Below are 23,010 nucleotides of genomic sequence, written 5' to 3'. Positions count from 1 at the left end.
AAGTTTACAATTATCTTTTTTATGAACAAAATTACCATAAGAAATCTCTGATATTTTGGAAAAACACATATTGTTTCATTCTTTGCTTGTTTAATTTTTCCCTCAAGGAACACAACTTTTTTTTTTTTTTTAAATCCTATACTGGCTATTGAAAGAATAGAAATTCCTCCATCCTTAATGGAATTTATTCTGTGTTATCTTGGCATTGATTCTGATGAACAATTAGAATTTGGCTCATTCCAGCCATAGGTCATGTAGAAGAGTTTTTCTAAGCACTTGTATAAGATTTAGGTCAGGACTAAAACCATCATAGAAGCCCTATCAATTTGGTCTTGATTTAATCTGTTTTTTTTAGAGGAATAATTTTTGCTTAGATCTTGTTTTCTAAATATCACTTCTTACTAAGAGGAATCAGGAATCTTTGAGGAAAAGGCTGAATCAGGGCTGTGGAAGGAAGATACAAAAGCCAGGAACATTTTATTGAGCCAGAATGTAAGGAAGTGCTCACAGTATTTGATAACAGCATGTCCAAAGGACAGAGAAGCCAGCGGCAAGAGCCTCCCAGTGGCCAAATTAGGACAATTCGAGCATTCGAATACACAAAGACAGTAATGGATTATAACCTATCAAATGAAATAAGAATATAGGTGTTTGTCCTTACAGCAGATTGGTAGACAAGAAGAGAGAGAGGCAGAGCAGGTGAGGGGAAAGCCCTGCCTTATGGTAGAGTGCCAACTGTACGTCTAGAAGAAAGGACAGAATTAGCAGATTGATTGAGGCCAGAATTGTCCGTGATTGCTATTTGATTCAGGCCAGAATTGTCCGTGAGTGCTACTCCAAGTGTGGGGACTGTCTGATGAGTAACAGGATTCACATCAACCCGAAGCATCTCCTCACAAACTACTCATTATAAAAGGAAAAATAGCAACTGCACAGTGGAGACACCGGATTCCACCTTGACTGTGTGACTGATGCCATCATCAAGAGCAGAAGGGCCTCCTGGGTGTCTGGAGCCCTGCTAAGTTCACAGCCTCGCAGGTGGGGTGTTGCCAAAGACCACACACTGCACTGCTCATGAGCATACATCAGAGGACCCACCGCCAGGGCCGCTCGGTCCAATAACTGAAGAATGTTATTGTCACAGAAACCGAAGGAAGACTGAGGAGCTGTTTTCCCTCTAAGGAGACCAAAGGAATGCTATGGCTAAACGCAAAAGTGATCCTGGACAGGATCATACCTTTGGGAAATGTTATACAGAACATTACTGGGACAATGACAGAATTGCAGTGTTACTTGGAATTACTATATTGGAATACAATGTTAAATTTCCTGAAGATAACTGTGCTGGGATTATGTATGAAAATGTTTTTCTTAGAAAATACACACTGAAGTATTAAGGGAGTAAAGGAGCACATTGTATGCAACCTTTTCTCCAATGGTTTAGGAAAAAAAATGTTCAAAGAGAGAGGAAGAGAACAAATGTGACAAAATGTTGAAAATTGGTAAACCCATAGGCCAGGTGCAGTGGCTCACACCTGTAGTCCCAACACTTGGACAGGCTGAGGCGGGCAGATGGCTTGAGCTCATGAGTTGAGGACCAGCCCAGGCAACATGGCAAAACCCTATCTCTACAAAATTAGGAGGTTGAGGTGGGAGGATGGTTTGAGTCCAGGAGGCAGAGGTTGCATTGAGCCAAGATCGCACCAATGCAGTCCAGCCTGGGTGATAGACCTTGTCTCAAAAAAAAAAAAAAAAAAAGTTATTGAACCTGGGTATAGGTATACAGGAGTTCTTTGTTCTTCTTTGTTCTGTTATTGCAACTTTTCTGGAAGTTTGAAATTATCCCAAAATAACAAGTTAAAAGAAGAAAGTAGAAAAAAAGTATTTTTAGGATGTGAAGGTGGTAACAAATTTTTAGGACCTGCAGATAAATTTTTAAGTAGTTGTTAATTTGTTGATGTAATTAAAATATCAGTACTTTTAGCGAATAGTAAAAACTCTTTTCTTTGTTGGTAGATTGACAACAAAATGGTACAACAGTGGTATAAGTTAGGCTAACTCTTAAGAAATCCATTATTAGTACATTATGGGTACATTTTAAAAAATTATGAAACATTTCATGGTATTTCCAGTTGGTAGAATAGTGTGTGTTTTTTCATGGTCTAACTATACTACATTTCATTGACTGTAGATCTTGATTTTAGGATGCACCATTGCTATTGAGAAACAAAAAAAATTGCTAATTATAATTCTAAGACAGTGTTGTGTGATGTGTCCTGATTTCAGAGATGTTAAAAATGTGGAAAAATGTAGGCGCAGTGGCTTATGCCTGTAATCCCAGCACTTTGGGAGGCTGAGGTGGGCGGATTGCTTGAGCCCAGGAGTTTGAGACCAGCCTGGACAACATAGCAAGACCCCCATCTCTTTAAAATTGTGGAAAAATAATGTCTTAAATGTAGGAGACAAGGTATATTGAAGTGTTGAACTAAATTATTTAAAACTGCTGCTGCTTATAATTGCTGCCACATCTTGATTTTATTGAGAAAACTATAAATCTATGATAGACATCTGCTAAAAATGGCACATTTTATAATTAATACTAGAAGATGTTCTTGCAACTGCTGTCAGTGTATCTTCTGTATTTTAGTGGATTGTTTGTTCATGTGTTTGTGTCCCAGAGTGCTCTTTTTAACAAGTAGTAATTTTTGCTCAGGTATTTTCAGGGACTCTTAAGTACAGAAGAAATTTTGGGATCATTTCCTCTGACTCACTGCTCACTAAAATAATAGCTGTTACTCCCCACAGATGCTGCAGTTGGAGAAGAAACTTGAACTTGAACTTGCCGATGATGCACGAGTCATTGCTTGCCGGTTTCCCTTCCCACACTGGACTCCAGACCATGTCACTGGGGAGGGGATAGACACAGTGTGGGCATATGACGCGAGCACGTTTAGAGGCCGTGAAAAGAGACCCTGAACATCGATGCATTTCCAGCCGCCCATTCAAGCATAAACTTTACTGAGAGTGCTTTTCCGAAATGTCCTAGTCTTCCCCGATCTTGTAGAGACTTACAGCTGTGTCCTTAGAAAGGAGCATAATTGTCTTTGGTTTGGAATGAGAAATTACCATTACTTTCCTTAACTGTTGGAGAAAACAAACAGAAGAAAAACAGGTAGATTTAAAATCTGCTTTTGATGCTATTTTCTTAAAAAATGTACTTACTGCCTTTTCATGCACCTGGATGCATAAAAAGATGAGTAAGTGATGGTCATGGTTATGGGCAGGAAAGATGCCAACAGCTCTTCACATCATAAACAATATGGCTCAATGCCTCAATAAGGAGAAATGATTTTTAAAGACAGTGCAGCCGTTCTTCGCCGAGTGTGGTCAGGGTTTCCTGCTTCAACAGTGCTTGGATGGAACCCGGCGCTTGTCCCCCATCCCTGCTGGCCACCCATAGCCAGCCCTCCGTCACCTCTTCACTACGCCCTCCGACCGCCCCAAGGCCCCCGCCGCCACTCCAGCACCGCCTCCTGTCCTTAGCCTCCGCCATGACGACTGCGTCCACCTCGCAGGTGCGCCAAAACTACCACCGGGACTCAGAGACCGCCGTCAACGGCCACATCAACCTGGAACTCTAGGCTTCCTACGTTTACCTGTCCATGTCTTACTACTTTGACCACGATGATGTGGCTTTGAAGAACTTTGCCAAATACTTTCTTCACCAATCTCATGAGGAAAGGGAACATGCTGAGAAACTGATGAAGCTGCAGAACCAAGGAGGTGGCCGAATCTTCCTTCAGGATATCAAGAAACCAGACTATGACGACTGGGAGAGCGGGCTGAATGCGATGGAGTGTGCTTTACATTTGGAAAAAAATGTGAATCGGTCACTACTGGAACTGCACAAACTGGCCACTGACAAAAATGACCCCCATTTGTGTGACTTCATTGAGACACTTTACCTGAATGAGCAGGTGAAAGCCATCAAAGAATTGGGTGACCATGTGACCAACTTGCACAAGATGGGAGCACCCGAATCCGACTTGGCAGAGTATCTCTTTGACAAGCACACCCTGGGAGACAGTGATAATGAAAGCTAAGCCTCAGGCTAATTTCCCCGTAGCCATGGGGTGACTTCCCTGGTCACCAAGGCAGTGCATGCATGTTGGGGTTTCCTTTACCTTTTCTATAAGTTGTACCAAAACATCCACTTAAATTCTTTGATTTGTACCATTCCTTCAAATAAAGAAATTTGGTACCCTCCCCCCCCCAAAAAAGACAGTGCATATTACCAAATGTTTGCAGTCTCCTGTCTACTATAACTTTGTTCATACTTAAGTTTTATCTCTTTCCTTTTTGTACTTCATGGCAAAATTAATTTTCTGAAGGATTCAGAGAGGCGTTTATATTTTATAACATTTATTAGAAATAATTTGTTCTGGCCGGGTGCGGTGGCTCAAGCCTGTAATCCCAGCGCTTTGGGAGGCCGAGACGGGCGGATCACGAGGTCAGGAGATCGAGACCATCCTGGCTAACCCCGTGAAACCCCGTCTCTACTAAAAAAATACAAAAAACTAGCCGGGCGAGGTGGCGGGCGCCTGCAGTCCCAGCTACTCGGGAGGCTGAGGCAGGAGAATGGCGTAAACCCGGGAGGCGGAGCTTGCAGTGAGCTGAGATCCGGCCACTGCACTCCAGCCTGGGCGACAGAGCGAGACTCTGTCTAAAAAAAAAAAAAAAAAAAAAAAAAATAATAATAAATAAATAAATAAATAATTTGTTCCATCACTAAATTACTGTATTTTGTTGAATCTAAGCTGTATATACGTACATTTGTATACATGTATGTGTAAATGTAAGCCCAACGTGGGTTTGGATTCCAGTTTTGTCATCAGCAAGAGGCCCTGAACCTATGACTTACTGCCTCTGAGCCTTGGCTTTCTGTGTGTCTTTGCCATTGGGATAATGGTACGTGTAACAGTGGACTGGGTACCAATTTCTAAAACTCATGACACCTAGTCCATAAATGGTGTTTGTTATTTTAGACACTGAGAAAAAGCTTATTCACAGAAGTTGCAGATTATTTCTGCTGGTCACTTTTTTATTTCTTGAGAGCTGCCACTTATTTAATATTTCTCATTTATGAGAAAAGACTTGACTGATTTAGATAAAAGACGAATTAATGAAAACCTTTGAATGTGAGTAGACAAGCTTCATATATCTGTAAAATGAATATTGAATGGTAGCCTGAGTCATTTGTGCTTATCACAGAGAAGAATTGAACTCCCAGTCATATACCTGTAACTGAAATACCATACTGTCTTAATGGAGATGTAATGAAGTAAGATGGTCACATCTTTAACTAAACTTATAAAAATATGGTCAATTTGATAATTTTCACTTAAATGAGAAACATCTGGGGCACATTCATTCATTCATTCAACAGATATGTATTCAGTGTCTACTGGAGAAGAATCTCTGAGATTCTGCGGTGAATAGACAGACACACAAAGCCCCTGGCCTCATGGAATTCTTATTCTGGAAGGGAGAGACAAACAAATAAACGAGTGAATCTTAGTTAAGTGTGGAGTGCTCTGAAAAATAAACAGTGTGATGGTGTAGCGAGCACCCGTGTGAGTCTGAGATGAGGGGATGGGATGTTGTGGACTTCAGCCAGGTTTTTGGCAGCTACCGTCTGTCCCTTTTCCACTAGCTTCAGTTTCCTTATGAAGAATGAGTTCTTTCTGTGGCGTGTGGCTTTGGTGGGAGGGCAGCTCTTGCTCTGTGTCTCTCAGTTGCCTTCCATTGTAGCCAGTCCTGTAACTGGTCTGGGCACACTCGGAGGGGGATCCATGGTAGCTCCTTGCCATGAAGATGTGGGTAGAGGAGGGTTTTGTGGGGCCTTGGAGGTGTTCAACATTTTCTAGAAGTGTTCCTGGTGGATTTATAGAGCCATTGATGTGGTTTGGCTGTGTCCCTACCCAAATGTTATCTTGAATTCCCACATGTTGTGGGAAGGACCCAGTGGGAGGTAATTGAATTATGGGGGCAAGTCTTTCCCTTGCTGTTCTCGTGAAAGTGAGTAAGTCTCATGAGATCTGATGGTTATTGTAAGGGGGTGTTTTCCTGCAAAAGCTCTTTTTGCCTGCTACCATTCACGTAAGATATTTAGCCACATGGAACTTAAGTCCAATTAAACCTCTTTCTTTTGTAAATTGCCCAGTCTCAGGTATGTCTTTATCAGCAGCGTGAAAACAGACTAATATAGTAAATTGGTGCTAGCAGTGGTATGTTACTGAAAAGATACCTGAAAACGTGGAAGCAGCTTTGGAACTGGGTAACAGAGGTTCGAACAGTTTGAAGGTCTCAGAAGAAGACAGGAAAATATGGGAAAGTTTGGAACTTCCTTGAGACTTGTTGAATGGCTTTGACCAAAAGCCTGATAGAAATAGGGACAGTAAGGTCCAGGCTGAGGTGGTCTCAGATGGAGATGAGGAACTTGTTGGGAACTGGAGCAAAGGTGACTCTTGTTATGTTTTAGCAAAGAGACTGGTGACATTTTGCCTCTGCCCTAGAGATTTGTGGAACTTTGAACTTGAGAGAGATGATTGAGGGTATCTGGCAGAAGAAATTTCTAAGCAGCAAAGCATTCAAGAGGTGACTTGGATGCTGTTAGAGGCATTCAGTTTTATAAGGGTAGCAGAGCATAAAAGTTTGGAAAGTTTGCAGCATGACAATGTGATAGAAAAGAAAAACACATTTTCTGAGGGGAAATTGAAGCTGAATGCAGCAATTTGCATAAGTAACAAAGAGCTGAATGTCAATCCCCAAGACGATGGGGAAAATGTCTCCAGGGCATGTCAGAGGTCTTCATGGCAGCCCCTCCCATCACAGGCCTGAAGGCCTATGAGAAAATGGTTTTGTGGTTCATGCCTAGGGTCACTGTGCTGTGTGCAGTCTAGGGACTTGGTGCCCTGTGTCCCAGCCACTCCAGTCATGACTAAAAGGGGCCAAGGTAAAGCTTGGGCTGTTGCTTCAGAGGGTGGAAGCCCCAAGTCTTGGCAGCTTCTGTGTGGTGTTGAGCCTGTGGGTGCACAGAAGTCAAGAATTGAGGTTTGGGAACCTCCGCCTAGATTTCAGAAGATGTATGGAAATACCTGGATGCCCAGGCAAAAGTTTACTTCAGGGACGGGGCGCTCATGGGCAGTGAGGACTGCTAGGGCAGTGGGGAAGGGAAATGTGGGGTCAGAGCCCCCACACACAGTCCTTACTGGGACACCACCTAGTGGAGCTGTGAGAAGAGGGCCTACCCTAGAATGGTAGATCCACTAACAACTTACACTATGCACCTGGAAAAGCCACAGACACTCAACACCAGCCCATGAAAGCAGCCAGGAGGGAGGCTATACTCTGCAAAGCCACAGGGGTGGAGCTGCCCAAGACCATGGGAACCCGCCTTCTGCATCAGTGTGACCAGGATGTGAGATATGGAGTCAAAGGAGATCATTTTGGAGCTTTAAGATTTGCCACCCTGCTGGATTTTGGACTTGCATGGGGCCTGTAGCCCATTTGTTTTGGCCCATGTCTCACATTTGGAATGGCTGTATTTATCGAATGCCTGTACCCCCATTATATCTAGAAAGTAACTAACTTGCTTTTGATTTTACAGGCTCACAGGTGGAAGGGATTGCCTTGTCTCGCATGAGACTTTGGATTGTGGACTTTTGAGCTAATGCTGAAATGAGATAAGACTGTGGAGGACTGTTGGGAAGGTATGATTGGTTTTGAAATGTGAGGGCATGAGATATGGGAGGGGCCAGGGATGGAATGATATGGTTTGGCTGTGTCCCCACCCAAATCTCGTCTTGAATTCCCATGTGTTGTGGGAAGGACCCAGTGGGAAGTAATTGAATCATGGGGGCAGGTCTTTGCCATGCTGTTCTTATGACAGTAAGTCTGACGAGATCTGATGGTTATCGTAAGGGTGAGTTTCCTGCACAAGCTCTTTTTGACTGCTGCTATCCACGTAAGATGTGACTTGTCCCTCCTTGCCTTGATTGTGAGGCTTCCCTAGCCATGTGGAACTGTAAGTCCAATTAAACCCCTTTATTTTGTAAATTGCCCAGTCTCAGGTATATCTTTGTCAGCAGCATGAAAACAGACTAATACAGGCATCAGGCTATGTGCAGAGTTATTAATAACAGCGTATTTGGAGTATCTCCCTTAGTTTCACAAGAATTGTGAAATGATGATGCTTGTCTCTCAACCTCGAACGGGCTGTTTTATGGAAGCGTTGTGATTTGGAGTCTGCAGCATCTTTAATGGCTTTTTGAAATTGTGGCTTGTTAAGTAAACTGTACGGTAAGGATTTTCCTGCAGAGGTTAGTGTGGCTTCTCTAACTGGCTGGTTTAAATTTTTATCAGTTATTAGATTAAGGACATCGATCAAATTTGTACATGACATGAATTAGGGAATGAGAGCTACTATGTTGGCTGTCAAAAGTAGGTTTTATAAATGCAGGTACAGATTGAAATCGGGGCCAATGCTAACCCGATAAAATTGAAAACAAAAGAAGTATAGTTTAGGGGTGATATAGCCTAACAGGACCTGTGATAAACAGAAATGGGGATTTCCATGAACACTTGGGCTGATGACTTAAGCAAACTCCCATCTGAATGCATCTTCCTCCAAAAGCATGAGCCCCAGGAACGCAACCCTGTGTTTCCCAGGTGTCTCAGGTGGACTCCTCAGACCCTCGGTTAGTTCTGGTGTTCAGACTCTCTCAGATCCTTAGCTCCATGCACGTGAGATCAAGGTCAAAAGTTAAGAAATGAGACTTTCTTCCAGATACACTGTGTTCACCATTGCTGGGAGACAGTGTGCACAACATACATTGCAGCTCAACAGAATAGAAGAAATGCAAGGTTTTTGACATTTAAGCCACGCAGCTGGATTCCATTCCTCTGCCAAAGTACTTTTCCCAGTGGCCAAAGGTGTTAAAGACCTGACTGTGAAGAAATAAGTGTTCTGAAGTCCAGGAGCTTCCAAGCTTGTGCTGTTGCATTTATTTCTTAGCTTATCCCTGGCTGAGCACATTCTGGGAAAAACTTCATAGTCATTGCAGTGCATACTTCAGGAGTCTACTGAAGTCAACAAACAGAAGAACAAGAAGTACCCTTGGGGCCCTGTGTGCCTTAGTGTGACCAGCCTTTCATTAAGGCACCGGAAGTCACCTGGACCATGGAGCTGTTCTCACCTGGCTGTGCAGTAACATGCAGGCTCTGACCCAGCTCGCCTGTCCTGGAGTAGGGACGCTAGGGGGTCCTGAAGGTGGTGTGCAGACACTGCCTGCCTCCTACCCCTGCCTCTCTGTCTTGCTAGCAGAACCCTCCGTTTCTCAGATGTCAGGATCGATGTGCTCAGGGAAGAGAGGCCCTATCAATTACCCAATTCTATTCTCCTTTGTCATAGGTGTTGGGGTGGGCTGTGGGCATGTGACCTGGTTCCTACCAATGAGATTTGAAGGGAAGTCTGCTATGAGCTTTGGGAAAGGCTTTTGTTGCTAATAGAAGGAGTTACATGAGGAGCAAGCATCCTTCCTATTTTTGAACATGCTGTGTAAGACGGTAATGCCTGGAGCTTTAGCAGCCGCTCTGTAACCATGTGGGGAAAAAGGAAGATGGAAGCCAAGATGCCGAGGCTGGTGGAGCAGACAGATGGAACGATCCTGAGTCTTGGGGATGCTGCTGAGCTGCTGCACTGACCCTGAGCCTCCTAATGCGAGATGTCTTGTTATGTGAAGTAATAAGCCCATGTTGTTATAAGTTGCTTTTACGTGGATGTTGTGTTATTTGCACCCTACATCATCCTGAAGGAGGAAGGAGGCTTGTAAGGCTAATCTGGGGCAAGCGGAGCCGACAGTGTGCAGTGCAGGCTTGGTGAGGCTACTGTCTCCACCTGGAGAGGACCAGAGGACTGGAAGGTGTGTCCGGAGCATGTGAGGGATGGAGACTTCCCAGGGGCAGGGAGCCCCACTCACAGAGTAGCTCCTCGGAGTGGCGTCTGGGGGAACTCCACCTAGTCAAGAGGGCTGTGCGTTTGGACCAGACTTGCCAGGCGATCAGACGGCTCCTGAGGAACACCAGTCCCCCCAGGAGGGCGTCCTGTTCTTAGGGGTATGGGCGAGCCACAGCATAGCCTCAGCCATATCCTCACACCACAGGGAGCTTTCTAGGGGAAGAGACTACTCTCAGGATTAGAAAGGAATTAGGGAAACCAAGGTCACTTTCCGACTGCTCTTCTTGGCAGATGGGGTTACCAAGTATAGGAGCTGGTAGCTTAGAAGAGTGCCAAGCCCTGTCACTGTCCACTCTTCTCCCAGCTCTAGCCATCATCTCCTTAGTCCTCATTAGGAAGGGATGTGGAGGGAGCCGTACTTCCAAAGGATTCTCCAGTGGGATGGCCGGGAAGAGGCCAACCATACCTCTAGCATGACAGTCCAGCTGGTTGGCTAAACAGGCTCCAGAAATTCCACTGTCCCTGTACCCCCTGTACTGGGGGGTACAGTTGGCACCATCCCTCCATGGGGAGGTCTTCTTGGGCAGGGTCTCCTCTGAGCCTCCACTTCCTGGTTCACAATGGGGGATACCTTTGGTGTGGCCTGTCCCTAAACTAACAATAGTTTAGAATGGATGAGATAAAAAACCAGAAACAGAAAAAAGGAACAGAAGTCACACTGATCAACAGAAATACATTCTGGATGGTCAGTGCCTTGAAAACATATCCTAGGTGACACAATTAAAGAGGCCTTGAATGTTTACTCTGGACGAGAGGATGTTTGGAGGCAGCAGGACAGATATTTTCACATATTTGCAGGGTTGCCATGCAGAAGAAAAGAAGGTAGTGGATGCAACTGTGTGCCAGAGGTTTCCATGCACTGTATACTCTTCTCCTCCGCAGGGACGTAGCCCTGTCTTCCTTCTATGGAGTCTCACTCTGTCTCCCAGGCTGGAGTGCAGTGGCGTGATCTCGGCTCACTGTAACCTCCACTCCCGGTTTCACGCCATTCTCCTGCCTCAGCCTCCTGAGTAGCTGGGACTGCAGGTGCCTGCCACCATGCCCAGCTAATTTTTTTTTTTTTGTATTTTTAGTAGAGATGGGGTTTCACCATGTTAGCCAGGATGGTCTTGATCTTCTGACCTCATGATCTGCCTGCCTTGGCCTCCCAAAGTGCTGGGATTACAGGCTTGAGCCACTGCGCCTGGCCTTTTTTTTTTTTTCTTTTTAAACCAAGGGTAGTTAACTTGCCCAGAGTCACAGCCAGACACAGGAGCACTGGATCTTTCTTACACTCAGTTGCTTCCCTGGAAGTAAACCTGTTCTGCTTGGCTTTGGGGAGCAAAGTAGGGTCATTGGGTGGATGTTGAAGGGACATGAAGTTTAAGCTCAGTTTAAACTCAATACAAAGTACCGTCTTAACAAAGTTATTAAAAGTTAGAATGTGTTGCCTGTGGGCATAGTTCCTTCTTCCTGGAGATGAGGAGTGGAGTCTGGACAGCCACTTGGTGGGGATGTTGTAGAAGGGATCCATCCACAGGCAGGCATGGAGTCCTAAAATGACCGTGAACCACGAGGAGTTTTCCAGTCTGAGCAGGGCCACCTGAGTCCTTTCGGCAGACCTCCGCGGCATGTCTGTGATGCACTAAAGCAACATTTGGCAATAAAAGTGTGTCATGTAACTCCATCTAAACCTAGCATCCCCCTAAACACGAGGGGACTGTGGCAGTTTTCCACTCTGGTATTGCCTAACAAAGTAGCCAAAATATTGGCAAAGGTGATGGATGAAGATAAACGGTATCAGAATCCAGCCAGGAAGTGTGGATGCTCAGAAGAGAAAGTTGGAGTCTGTCAGATCCCAGAGGGTTCAGCTGGAGCTAACACAATGATGCTTACTCCATGCCAATTAGAACTGGGGGACTCTTCTTGAAGCCCCTGGTGGGAATATGTCACTAGTGGTGTCTCATCCTCTTTTAAGTGACACTGCTTCATTGCCAAGGGAGCAGTCTTATGAAGACCAACCCTTGCCCCTTCCCAGCCCTTTCCCAACAGATGGGATCAGTGCTGGGCCTGTGAGCCAAAGCAAGCCAGGCTGTAGGCTGGCCAGCAAAGTGGCCGGCAGGAAGAGATGAGATGTCAGCTTCCATGTTGAGAATCTAGGGAACAGAAAGATTGGGCACATAGAATTAAGGTCATGAGACTGAGGCCAGAGGAATGGCAATGGCTGTGAGAGAGATGGGGAAGAACAGTCAGGCTTTTCTGAGTCCAGGGAGCAGGCCACTGTCCTGAGGGGTAGGACCATGCCAGGGGCTCACTCCATCCACTGGCCAGTGGGGCCTTGGGCCGTGAGTTCAGCAGGAGCAGAGCTGCCGCTGAACCTCAGAATGTCTCCGCCTGTCTCCTCATCTGATTCCATTGAGTGTCATGTTCCTGGAAGAACTCCACTTATGAAATAAGTGATTTTATGATGAATGGAAATACCACTTGCCACGGCAATTATTAAACACAAAGAACTTATTATCCCCCAAAGACCAGGCGGGCTATATATTTAAATAGAAAAATGTACATTTATATACATGTAAGAATAGCTGCATTTAAATAACACAATGAAGTTCCTGTGCTCAAATAGCAAACTTGAGTTATCTGGGACTCCTCTTAGGCAGAACACCTTATTCCTTCAGAATGGGGTGCTCCTGTAATAATGACACATTACGATTATATTGGAGTTGGAACACTTGTGACTCAATGGACTGATGCAAATTGAACATGAGCAGAAAGATCATATAACTTTTATAGGTGAGGGAAATTAGATGTCTTCTTTTTCTAATTTAATATTATGGTGTGAACATTATCCAGGAAGGATTGATAAGACAATAGTTCATTGATCGCTAGGTTTAATTTGAAGCTGGAAGGGAGGAATCAAGTTAGTTTTCTTTTCTGTAATATTGTGGGATGAAAAAGTGGGCCACACAATTCTTTTTAAAAGAATCCAGATGTCAGAATAATTTCACAAAATGCACATGTATCCCACACTGGGTGTTACATGAAAGTGGCACGGTCTGATAGGGTTTGCTGTGAATTGGCTTTGTAGTGTTTCTCGTGTGGACTGTGAGAGTTAAAGGAGGGACAGGGTGACATGATGCATTAGGCTGAATCTAGGTAAAGCACAGCTAGCAGTTAGCAGGACTGTGAGGCAGGTAAAGCACAACCAGCGGTTAGCAGGATTGTGAGGCAGGTAAAGCACAGCCAGCGGTTAGCAGGACTGTGAGGCAGGTAAAGCACAGCCAGCGGTTAGCAGGATTGTGAGGCAGGTAAAGCACAGCCAGCGGTTAGCAGGATTGTGAGGCAGGTAAAGCTTCCACCTTGCAGGGGATTTTCCCTTTCTGCTTTCCTACGCCTCATCTCAGGCACTTACCCTTCGTGATTTTGTCACATGGCTTTTTTTTTTCCTTTCACTTGCCCACTGATCTTTGATTTAAATGTTAGATTACATATTGCTATTTTTATTTTATTTATTATATTTTATATATTATATTAATTATATCTTTATTATTTTATTTTTATTTTTTGTGGGACAGAGTCTCACTCTGTCGTCCAGGCTGGAGTGCAGTGGCACAATGTCAGCTTACTGTAACCTCCACTTCCGAGGTTCAAGCAATTCTCGTGCCTCAGCCTCTCGAGTAGCTGGGATTACAGGCGCCCGCCACCATGCCTGGCTAAGTTTTTTGTATTTTTAGTAGACACAGGGTTTCACCACGTTGGCCAGACTGGTCTTGAACTCCTGACCTCAGGTGATCCACTGGCTTCGGCCTCCCAAAGTGCTGGAATTACAGGCGTGAGCCACCGCACCCAGCCCCGTCGTTATGTCTTTAAAGGCCTTGTCTCCAAATACAGTCACGATATGTGGTACTGGGAGTTAAAACTTCAGCTTATGAATGCTGGAGGGGAACACAATTCAGTTCATAACCACAGCTTCCTAGGTTAATTACAGCATCATTTAATTAGTAAGTCACTGCATGCAGCCTAGATGGGTATTGGTTGGAGACTATTGAAGTACATAGCTAATTTATGGAGCAACTGTGAGGAAGACTTTCCAGTGACCTGCACCAGTGACCTGCACCAGTGACCTGCACCAGTTACCTATACCAGTTCATGGGGGATTCCCCAGATGCAGCCTTCTCTGCTATCACATGCACTCTGCCCGGCACAGGTTAAACATAACCAGCTTTACAGACAAGGCAGTGTTATTGGGACCCCTCTCAAGACATGTGCAACTTCCAAACCTGAGCATTGACAGAAGCGATCCTGGTACATAGGGAGGTAACTTGGGCAGTCCAGGCAGGTAGCTCAGGGGAGCTGAAACTGCTTGAGGGGATGATAGTTCTACTAATGATAAATGGCGTGGGGATGCTGCTTTGGGGATGACAGGCACATGAGCACTGAAGGATTTACACCTCATTGCAAGCCCAGAACCGACAAGGTGAGCACTGGCAAGGTGGGGTGCCCCTCTCTGGGGCCGTGCAGGCACTCCTTTTACGTTTTCTTAAGACACTACTGAAAGATCTTCATGTGGAGAGCCATTTCCTTTCTTGCTGAAGGTTCTAATTCTGCTCTCGTAATTCAAAGCTAAGCTCCCCTTGCCTAGGAAAAATTGCCTGTGAACCAACACAACTTTCAGGTTCTCTGACATCATTCCTCTGTGTGCCAGTGGTGTGTGAGTTAATTGGTGTTATAGTGACAGGTGTAGCACAGCAGACCTTGAGTGCAAAAACAAGAGCGGAACAGTGTAAGAGTTGCTTCCATTTACGTGAAGAAGAGTGTTCACATGTTGATGCATGCACACGTATATGTGTGCATGTGTGAGCATACACATGCACTTGCATATCGTGTTAGAAATAATCTGTGCAGGCTGGGTGTGGTGGCTCACGCCTGTAATCCTAGCACTTTGGGAGGCCGAGGTGGTCGGATTACCTGAGGTCAGGAGTTCGAGACCATCCTGGCCAACATGGCGAAACCCCATCTCTACTAAAAATGCAAAAATTAGCCAGGTGTGGTGGTGGGCACCTATAATCCCAGCTACTCAGGCAGCTGAGGCAGGAGAATCACTTGAACCTGAGGGGTGGAGGTTGCAGTGAGCCGACATTGTGCCACTGCATTCCAGCCTGGGTAAAGAGCAAAACTTCATCTCAAAATGAACAAAAATAAAGAAATAATCTATGCATAGATTAATACAGGAAATTGGTCATCACTTGTGCCTGTGGGGAAGGTGGATGGGGATTGGGACCTGAGAGGAAGACTTTTTCTTCATTATATATTTTAAAATAATTTTTGCATTTTTTACTGTGTTTAACTATGACTTTTCAATAAAAATTTTTGAAGACTTGCACATTTGAATAGAAGATTAGCTTTGATTCACGTATGAGATGCAACTTTTTTTTTTTTTTTTGAGACCGAGTCTCGCTCTGTTGCCCAGGCTGGGGTGCAGTGGCGCGATCTCGGCTCACTGCAAGCTCCGCCTCCCGCGTTCACGCCATTCTCCTGCCTCAGCCTCCCGAGTAGCTGGGACTACAAGCGCCCGCCACCACGCCCGGCTAATTTTTTGTATTTTTAGTAGAAACGGGATTTCACCGTGTTAGCCAGGATGTTCTCGATTTCCTGACCTCGTGATCCACCCGCCTCGGCCTCCCAAAGTGCTGGGATTACAGGCGTGAGCCACCACGCCCGGCCGAGATGCAACTTTTTAAAGCAGGTATGGAAGAGAGAAATACTCAGCGACGCTGTGGGACTGAAATAGACTGAACTGTCGTGACCATGTACAGTAGTAAATAATGCTCCGGAAATCAGAGCCAGGGTACTTCAGGGCAAATCCATTAGCATTCAGAGCGAAGCTTTCCCGAAGATGGAGAAGGGGATTTCAGATGACTTGTATTGGGTAAATAGTGTTAGTTCATGATGTGATTGTTTTTTTTAGCTTCTATGTCTTTCCCCCTTTTTTTTTCTGTTATGTTTTTATAATAAAAGAAAAAGACAGAAACACACTATTTGTGAGATTTAGGCCAACAGCTTAAAGAACCAAAAAAGTTAGCAAGAGGCAGACAGAGGGTGGGCAGCGAAAGGCCGTCGGACTCAGCGTGGAGGAGCAAGGGAGCAGCCTTGGGCAGAACCCCCCTTCTCGGTGGGTCCTTCCCATCCTCTGGCTGCGGTGGGTGATGTCTGGTCTCCAGCGGCCCTCCCTCTGCCCTTGGCCCCCATTGTCCTTTCTTAACTTCTCTGAAAGTTTAATGCTACCTTTTAGAACTGGTTATGTCCCGCACCAGATTTTGACAGCAGGATAGAAGCCAACACAAGTTCTCTTTTGCTGTTTGTATTGTCTAAAAGAGGACATATTGGGTGAAGAGCACATGATGCGCACAAGCAGCACGGAGAGGAACCTTTAGATTCCTAACCCCAAATGACCATCAGCCCTCATCTAAAATATTTCTTTTGTGGTTTTGGAGTCCCTGCAGAAATGTGTCCAGAAACTGGCCATTTGCTCCCAGTTCTTAAGGCAGCCTGTTTTACCTTGAGGCACCCCTGTCAGAATGTCTTTCTCTTTTCGCTTTTCTTTTCTTTTTTATTTTTTTGGAGAAAGGGGCTTGCTCTGTCACCCAGGCTGGAGAGCAGTGGTGCTATCACTGCAGCCTTGACCTCCTGGGCTCAAGAGATCCTCCTGCCTCAGCCTCTTGAGTAGCTGGGACTGCAGGAATGCACCACCACACCTGGCTAATTAAAAAAAAATGTTTTTATAGAGAAGGGGTTTCACTATGTTGCCTAAGCTGGTCTTGAACTCTTGGGCTCACGTGATCCTTCCACCTCAGCCTCCCAAAGTGCTGGGATTATAGGGACCACACCTACCTTGGAAATGTCTTCCTATACCTGGCTAAAACCTGGCTCTCTAGCATTTGCCACCCACTGGCCCTAATTTCACCCTCTGGGGACCATGCTGAGCAAATCTTAACACTTTCACTATGGGCTAAAACTTGGAATACCGGAAGGTCTCTCGTTTCCCCAGTCAATCTTCTGTTCTTATAGTTCTTTATGTAACCCAGTGGTCCCCTAGGCTGGTAACTCTCCTTAACAGAAGCTAGGTTGTAAATCATCTTTCTGGAGTGTGACTCCTAGAGCCAGACACAGCCACTGGTGTGGCCCACCTAGTGCAGAAGAGAACAGACCACCCCTTTCCTTGCTTTTGAATGAGGCTGAGACATCATACTCTCAACTTCTGTGGAATGTTTGCTTATACTTCTGATAAGCCACATATGCCACATAATATATCTTATATAAACCACGTAAGTGGAGTTATTTTTGACCCGAGTAGGTTTTATGTTTTTGAAGCAAGTGAGGAACCTGAAATATATTCCTTTTTAAATTTCATCATGTTAGATTTGCCCCATTGCTATGGGTTATTTAGGGCTTTTTGGGTGTAAATTTAATCAATCATTTGGTTATCTCTGTGTACTTTATGCCACATGCGACTTTAATAACCATGCGATCAGTGTTCTTGTCTATGTTGTCTGAGAGGAACAGACACAAACTTTGAGACAGGGCTGGGATCAGACACCTGAGACCTGTCTGACAGACAAATTGTATCTAATTTGTGCTGTTGTTAAGCGCTCTTAGGAGATTGTTCATTTATATACTTATTTTTTTGAGACAGCTCTCCCTCTTTTGCCCAGGCTGAAGTGCAGTGGTGTGATCATGGCTCACTGCAGCCTTCAATTGATACTCTCATCTCAGCCTCCTGGGTAGGTGGGACTTATAGGCATACACCACCACGCCACCTGGCTAAGTTTTGCATTTTTTTTTTTTTTGTAGAGACAGGGTTTTTCCATATTGCCCATGGGTGGTCTCAAACTCGTGGGCTCAAGCGATCCACCTGTCTTGGGCACCCAAAGGGCTGGGACCACCTCACCTGGCTGATTGTTGATTTGGCTAATAATCTGCTCAATGATGCTTCTTCTAGCTTCTGTTTCTCTGTTTTGACCATAAGGACCTTCCTAAAGTCCAATTAGTCCAAACTGGAATTTTTAATAACAAATTTTCTCTTAACATAATGATGAATTGAGAAAACATTTCACTCTACTAACCTTTTTCATTTATGATATGTCAAAACATGTCTTTTGGGGAGGGAGTGTTCCAAAAATACAATTATTTATTTCACATTGATCATATTTTTGATTTTATTTACAATTTATGAATTCTTTTCCACTTACTGGTTTTTTCCTGTTCACTGGTTGACTGAGCTGACTTCTCTTGTCCTCGTTCCACCGCTAACTTGTTGTATTTTTGACTGTCCTATCTGTCTTGCCTCTTGGGCCCTGTGGGTCCTGGCATGTGCTGTGTGCTCTTTCTGTCCTTGATAGGATCACTGACCTTTTCCTTCCACATTTACATTTTTCCCAATACAATTTTTTATTTTTATTTTTAGACAGGGTCTCACTCTGTCACTCAAGCTGGAGTGCAGTGGTGTGATCTTGGCTCACTGCAACCTCCACTTCTTAGGTTCAAGTGATCCTCCTACCTCAGTCTCCCTAGTGGCTGGGACTACAGGCACGTGCCACCATGCCCGGCGAATTTCTGTATTTTTAGTAGAGATGGGGTTTCACCATGTTGGCCAGGTTGGTCTTGAACTCCTGATCCCAGGTGATCCGCCGGGCTCAGCCTCCCCAAGTGCTGGGATTACAGGTGTGAGCCACTGAGCCCAGCCCCCAATACAGTTTTTGATTGCAAAATTCATGCCCTAATGGAGTCTCTGGTCGTGTGCCTTGTTTACATTTAACTAGGCATCATCTTATCTTTTTTTTTTTTTTTTTTTAAATGTTTCATTTCATAGTCTATCTGCTGATGCTACATCACTTTTGTTTCCAGTAAATGAAAGGAAAACATTTCCACCCACTTAGGCAAAAAGAAGAAGAAGCGCTTGAGTGCTCAGCAGTTCTCTGAGATAAGTGCATGATAGATTTATATTTTATTCTGCTTCACAGTTTGGCTCACGTGTAGGTGTTTTGTGTCTTCAGTCATTTGGTGATTATTTCTTCAGGTTGGTTTTACTCAGTGCCATTTAAGACAGGAATTTTATCCTGTATCAGGGGAGTTTTCATTAAAACAGATGATTCTGATTTTTTTTTTCAGGCATAAAGAATTACTTTGCTACAGAACACAATGGATTATGTTTAGACTGATATGAACAAACAAATATTTCAAATTATCCATATGACTATTGGTCAAATCATACAACCTGCTAGCAAACATGAAAATAATCAGATTGATTATGATGAATTCTTTCCCAGAAGCAAATGAACTATTGCTGAAATTAAAACAAGAAAGAGGATTTTACTGCTCAATTTGTGTGTGAAGAGAAATGATGAAGGACAGTGATTTGCAATTTATAGGCAATTTTTCCTCACAGCAGGAGAAAGTTTCAAAGTGGGCTTGATAGTATTTTCTTTCAGTTTTCAATCCTTCGTTCAGAAAAACCAATATTCTGTCCTGAGAAAATAGAAATATCTTCTGCATGTAGGTTATAATGATAAGTTATGTAAGTGCTATGTAGGAATGTTTTAGTTTAATGTTTCCAGGTGTTAATGGAAGAATATGAAAGTCATACACTTAAATAAATTGAGGTATGATTTACATACAGACAAATTCACCCTTTTTGGTTTACAGTGCTGTGAGTTCTGACAATTCATGCAGTCACATAGCTGTCACCACAATCAAGAGGTGGAAAAATTCCATTATCCACAAAATTCCATTGTGTCCTCTAAGTCACTCCTCTCTAGCTCCTACTTCCTGGTAACCACTGATCTGTTTTCTGTCCCTATAGTTTAGCCTTTTCTTTCTTTCTTTCTTTTTTTGAGATGGAGTCTCACTCTATTGCCCAGGCTAGAGTGCAATTAGTTTAGCCTTTTCTATAATGCTGTATAGGTGGACTCACACAGAATGTAATTGCCCTTTGAGTCCAGCTTCTTTCCCTTAGTATAATGCATTTGAGTTTCATCCACGTTGTTGCATGTTTATTACTTTTCATCAATGAGTAGTGGTCCATTGTATGGATGTACCTGTTTGTTTATCCATTCACCAGTTTAGATGTTTTGGAAAATCCAAAAACATTTGGATTTTCCCCAGTTTTGATGATTATGGATAAGGTCGCTATAAATATTTCCATACAGATTTTCTGTTGTGAACATGAGTTTTTGTTGATGTTGGGTAAGTAAGTGGGGTTGTATTTGAACGTTATGAGAAGCTGCCTGAGTGTGCTGTACCCTTTGGCATTCTCACCCACAGTGTGTGACAGTCCAGTTGCTCTGCATTCTCATCAGCACTTGGTTTTCTTAGTTTTCTTCCTTCTATCCTAATGTGCTGGTTTCTTATTAGGCTTTCATTTTGTGTTTTCCTCATGACATACTATGTGGAGCATCTTTTCCTATGCTTGCTACCTGTATTAGTCCGCACTCTCACTGCTATGAAGAATATCCGAGACTGGGTAACTTATAAAGTAAAGAGGTTTAATTGACTCACAGTTTCACATTGATGGGGCGGCCTCAGGAAACTTACAATCATGCAGGAGGCAAAAAAGAAGTGGTACCTTCTTCACAGGGCAGGAGAGACAGAGTACAAGCAAGGGAAATACCAGACGCTTATAAGACCATCAGATCTCATGAGACTCATGATCACTGGAACAGTATAGGGGAAACTGCCTCCATGATCCAATTACCTCTGCCTGGTCCCACCCTTGACATGTGGGGATTATGGGGATTACCATTCAAGATGAGATTTTGGGTGAAGACACAGCCAAACCGTATAATTCCACCCCAGGCTGCACAGAGCAGGGGGCCCCTGGCCTGGCCCATCAAGCTGCCTGAGTGTGCTGTTCCATTTGACATTCTCACCTGCAGCGTGTGACAGCTCTAGTTGCTCTGCTTCCTCATCACCTCTTGGTTTTCTTAGTTTTCTCCCTTCTGTCCTGCTGTACTGGTTTCTTATTAGGGTCTCATTTTTCATTTTCCTAATGATGTACTCTGTGGAGCATCTTTTCATATGCTTGCTTGCTGCCTATGCATCTTCCTTGGTGAAGTGTCTGTTCAAATGTTTTGACTATTTAAAAAATTGGGTTGTTTGTTTACTTACTGTTGAGTTTTGATAATTCCTTATATATTTAGGACACAAATCCTTTATCAGACATGTTTTTTTGTTTTTGGAGATGGAATCTCACTCTGTCGCCCAGGCTGGAGTGCAGTGGCCTGATCTTGCCTCACTGCAACCTCCACCCCCCAGGTTTAAGCAATTCTTCTGCCTCAGCATCCTGAGTAGCTGGGACTACAGGTGTGTGCCACCATGCCCTGATAATTTTTGTATATATAAATTTTTTTTTTAGTAGAGATGGGGTTTCACCATGTTGGCCCAGGCTAGTCTCAAATTTCTAACCTTAGGTGATCCGACCACGTCAGCCTCCCAAAGTGCTGGGATTACAAGCGTGAGCCACCACGCCTGGTCCAATGTGTTTTGCCGATATTTTCTCCTAGTTTGTGGGCTTTTCTTTTTTTTTTTTTTTCCCCTTCTTCCTTTCTCTTTTCAAAATAGAGACTGGGGTCATGCTTTGTTGCCCAGGCTGGTCTTGAACTCCCAGCTTGAAGCAACCCTCCTGCCTCGGCCTCCCAAAGTGTTGGGATTACAGGTATGAGCCATGGTGCCCAGCCTAGTTTTTCTTTTCGTTCACTTAATAGTGTCTTTTGCAAAGCAGAAGTCCTTAATTTTGATGAAGTCCAATTTAATCAATCTTTTCTTTTATGAATTGTGTTTTGGTGTCATATCTAAGAAATCTTTGCTACAGTCACAAAGATTTTCTTCTATGTGTAATTTTAGAAGTTTCATAGTTTTAGGTTTTATAGTTTAGGTCTATGATTTGTTTTGGGTTAGTTTTTATGGGGTAAGGTATGAATTAAGGTTTATTTCTTTGCATGTGGCTACCCAATTAGTACAGTACTATTTGTTCAAAAGACTATTCTTTCTCCATTGAATTGCCATTACATCTGTGTTGAAAATTAATTGGCCAAAGTAAATGTGAGTCTATTTCTGAACTGTATATTTTGTACCACTGATTTATGTGTCCATCCTTTATTCAATACTATGCAGTCTTAAGTATTGCAACTTTATAGTACATTTTGAAATTGGATGGTGCATCTCCAACTTTGTTCCTTTTAAACATTGTTTTGCATATTGAAATTGTTTTGTCTTTTCATTGGCATTTCTTATCAATTTCTACCAGAAAGTCTTTGGGACTTTGAAAGGGTTTACATTAAATCTATTAAATTGGGAGAATTAATATCTGAACAATATCGAGTCTTCTAATCTATGAACGTGGTCTATCTCACATTTATTTAGGTCTTTAAAATTTTTTATGAGTGTTTTATAGTTTTCAGTATATAAATCTTGCACATTTTTTTTTTGGATTTGTACCCAAGTATTTTATATTTTGGGCACTATTGTGAATGGTATTTAAAAAACTTCAACTTATAATTAGAATTGTTTTATTCCTTGTACATAGAATTACAACTGATTTTTACATACTTATATATTTATATATTTTTATATATTGACCATGACTTTGCTAAGCTTACTAGTAGTTCCTTTGTAGATTCTTTATCATTTTCTTTTTTTTTTTGAGACAAGGTCTCACTCTGTCACCCAGGCTGGAGTACAGTGGTGTGATCTCAGTTCACTGGAACCTCGGTCCCTGGGTTCAGGTGATTCTCCTACCTCAGCCTCCCAAGTAGCTGGGACTACAGGCACATGCCACCATGCCCAGCTAATTTTTTGTATTTTTTGGTAGAGATGGAGTTTTGCCACATTGGCCAAGCTGTCTTTGTGATTTTTAATGTACACAATTTTGTTTACAAATTGGGACAGTTTTATTT

The 23,010-nt window shown here is 43.5% G+C and overlaps 1 protein-coding gene and 1 pseudogene across 13 annotated transcripts in view; both read left to right on the top strand.

Annotated features, from left to right (window-relative positions):
* Positions 1 to 23,010, top strand: part of ATPSCKMT (ATP synthase c subunit lysine N-methyltransferase) — a 187,611-nt gene that overhangs the window by 19,842 nt on the left and 144,759 nt on the right. For 4 of the 12 annotated variants that reach the window (XM_015139734.3, XM_078004615.1, XM_078004614.1 and 1 more), the window contains exon 5: positions 2,806 to 4,280. The exons of 1 other annotated variant lie outside the window; for it this stretch is intronic. In XM_015139734.3, coding sequence (XP_014995220.3) covers positions 2,806 to 2,976 — 171 coding nt within the window. In that variant the 3' untranslated portion in view covers positions 2,977 to 4,280. Of the gene's footprint in view, positions 1 to 2,789; positions 4,281 to 7,669; positions 9,826 to 23,010 lie in introns of those variants that run through there. 7 more of the 12 variants (XR_013418265.1, XR_013418264.1, XM_078004613.1 and 4 more) reach the window with 3 other exon arrangements.
* Positions 3,393 to 4,280, top strand: LOC716240 (ferritin heavy chain pseudogene; annotated as a pseudogene). The gene has a single exon (XR_013377.5). The product of XR_013377.5 is annotated as a ferritin heavy chain pseudogene (transcript).

The sequence above is a fragment of the Macaca mulatta genome, chromosome 6 (assembly GCF_049350105.2).
Source record: "Macaca mulatta isolate MMU2019108-1 chromosome 6, T2T-MMU8v2.0, whole genome shotgun sequence".
In the NCBI taxonomy this organism is placed as follows: domain Eukaryota; kingdom Metazoa; phylum Chordata; class Mammalia; order Primates; family Cercopithecidae; genus Macaca; species Macaca mulatta.
Note: the sequence above shows the minus strand (reverse complement) of the source record. Positions and strands in the feature narration are given on the sequence as shown.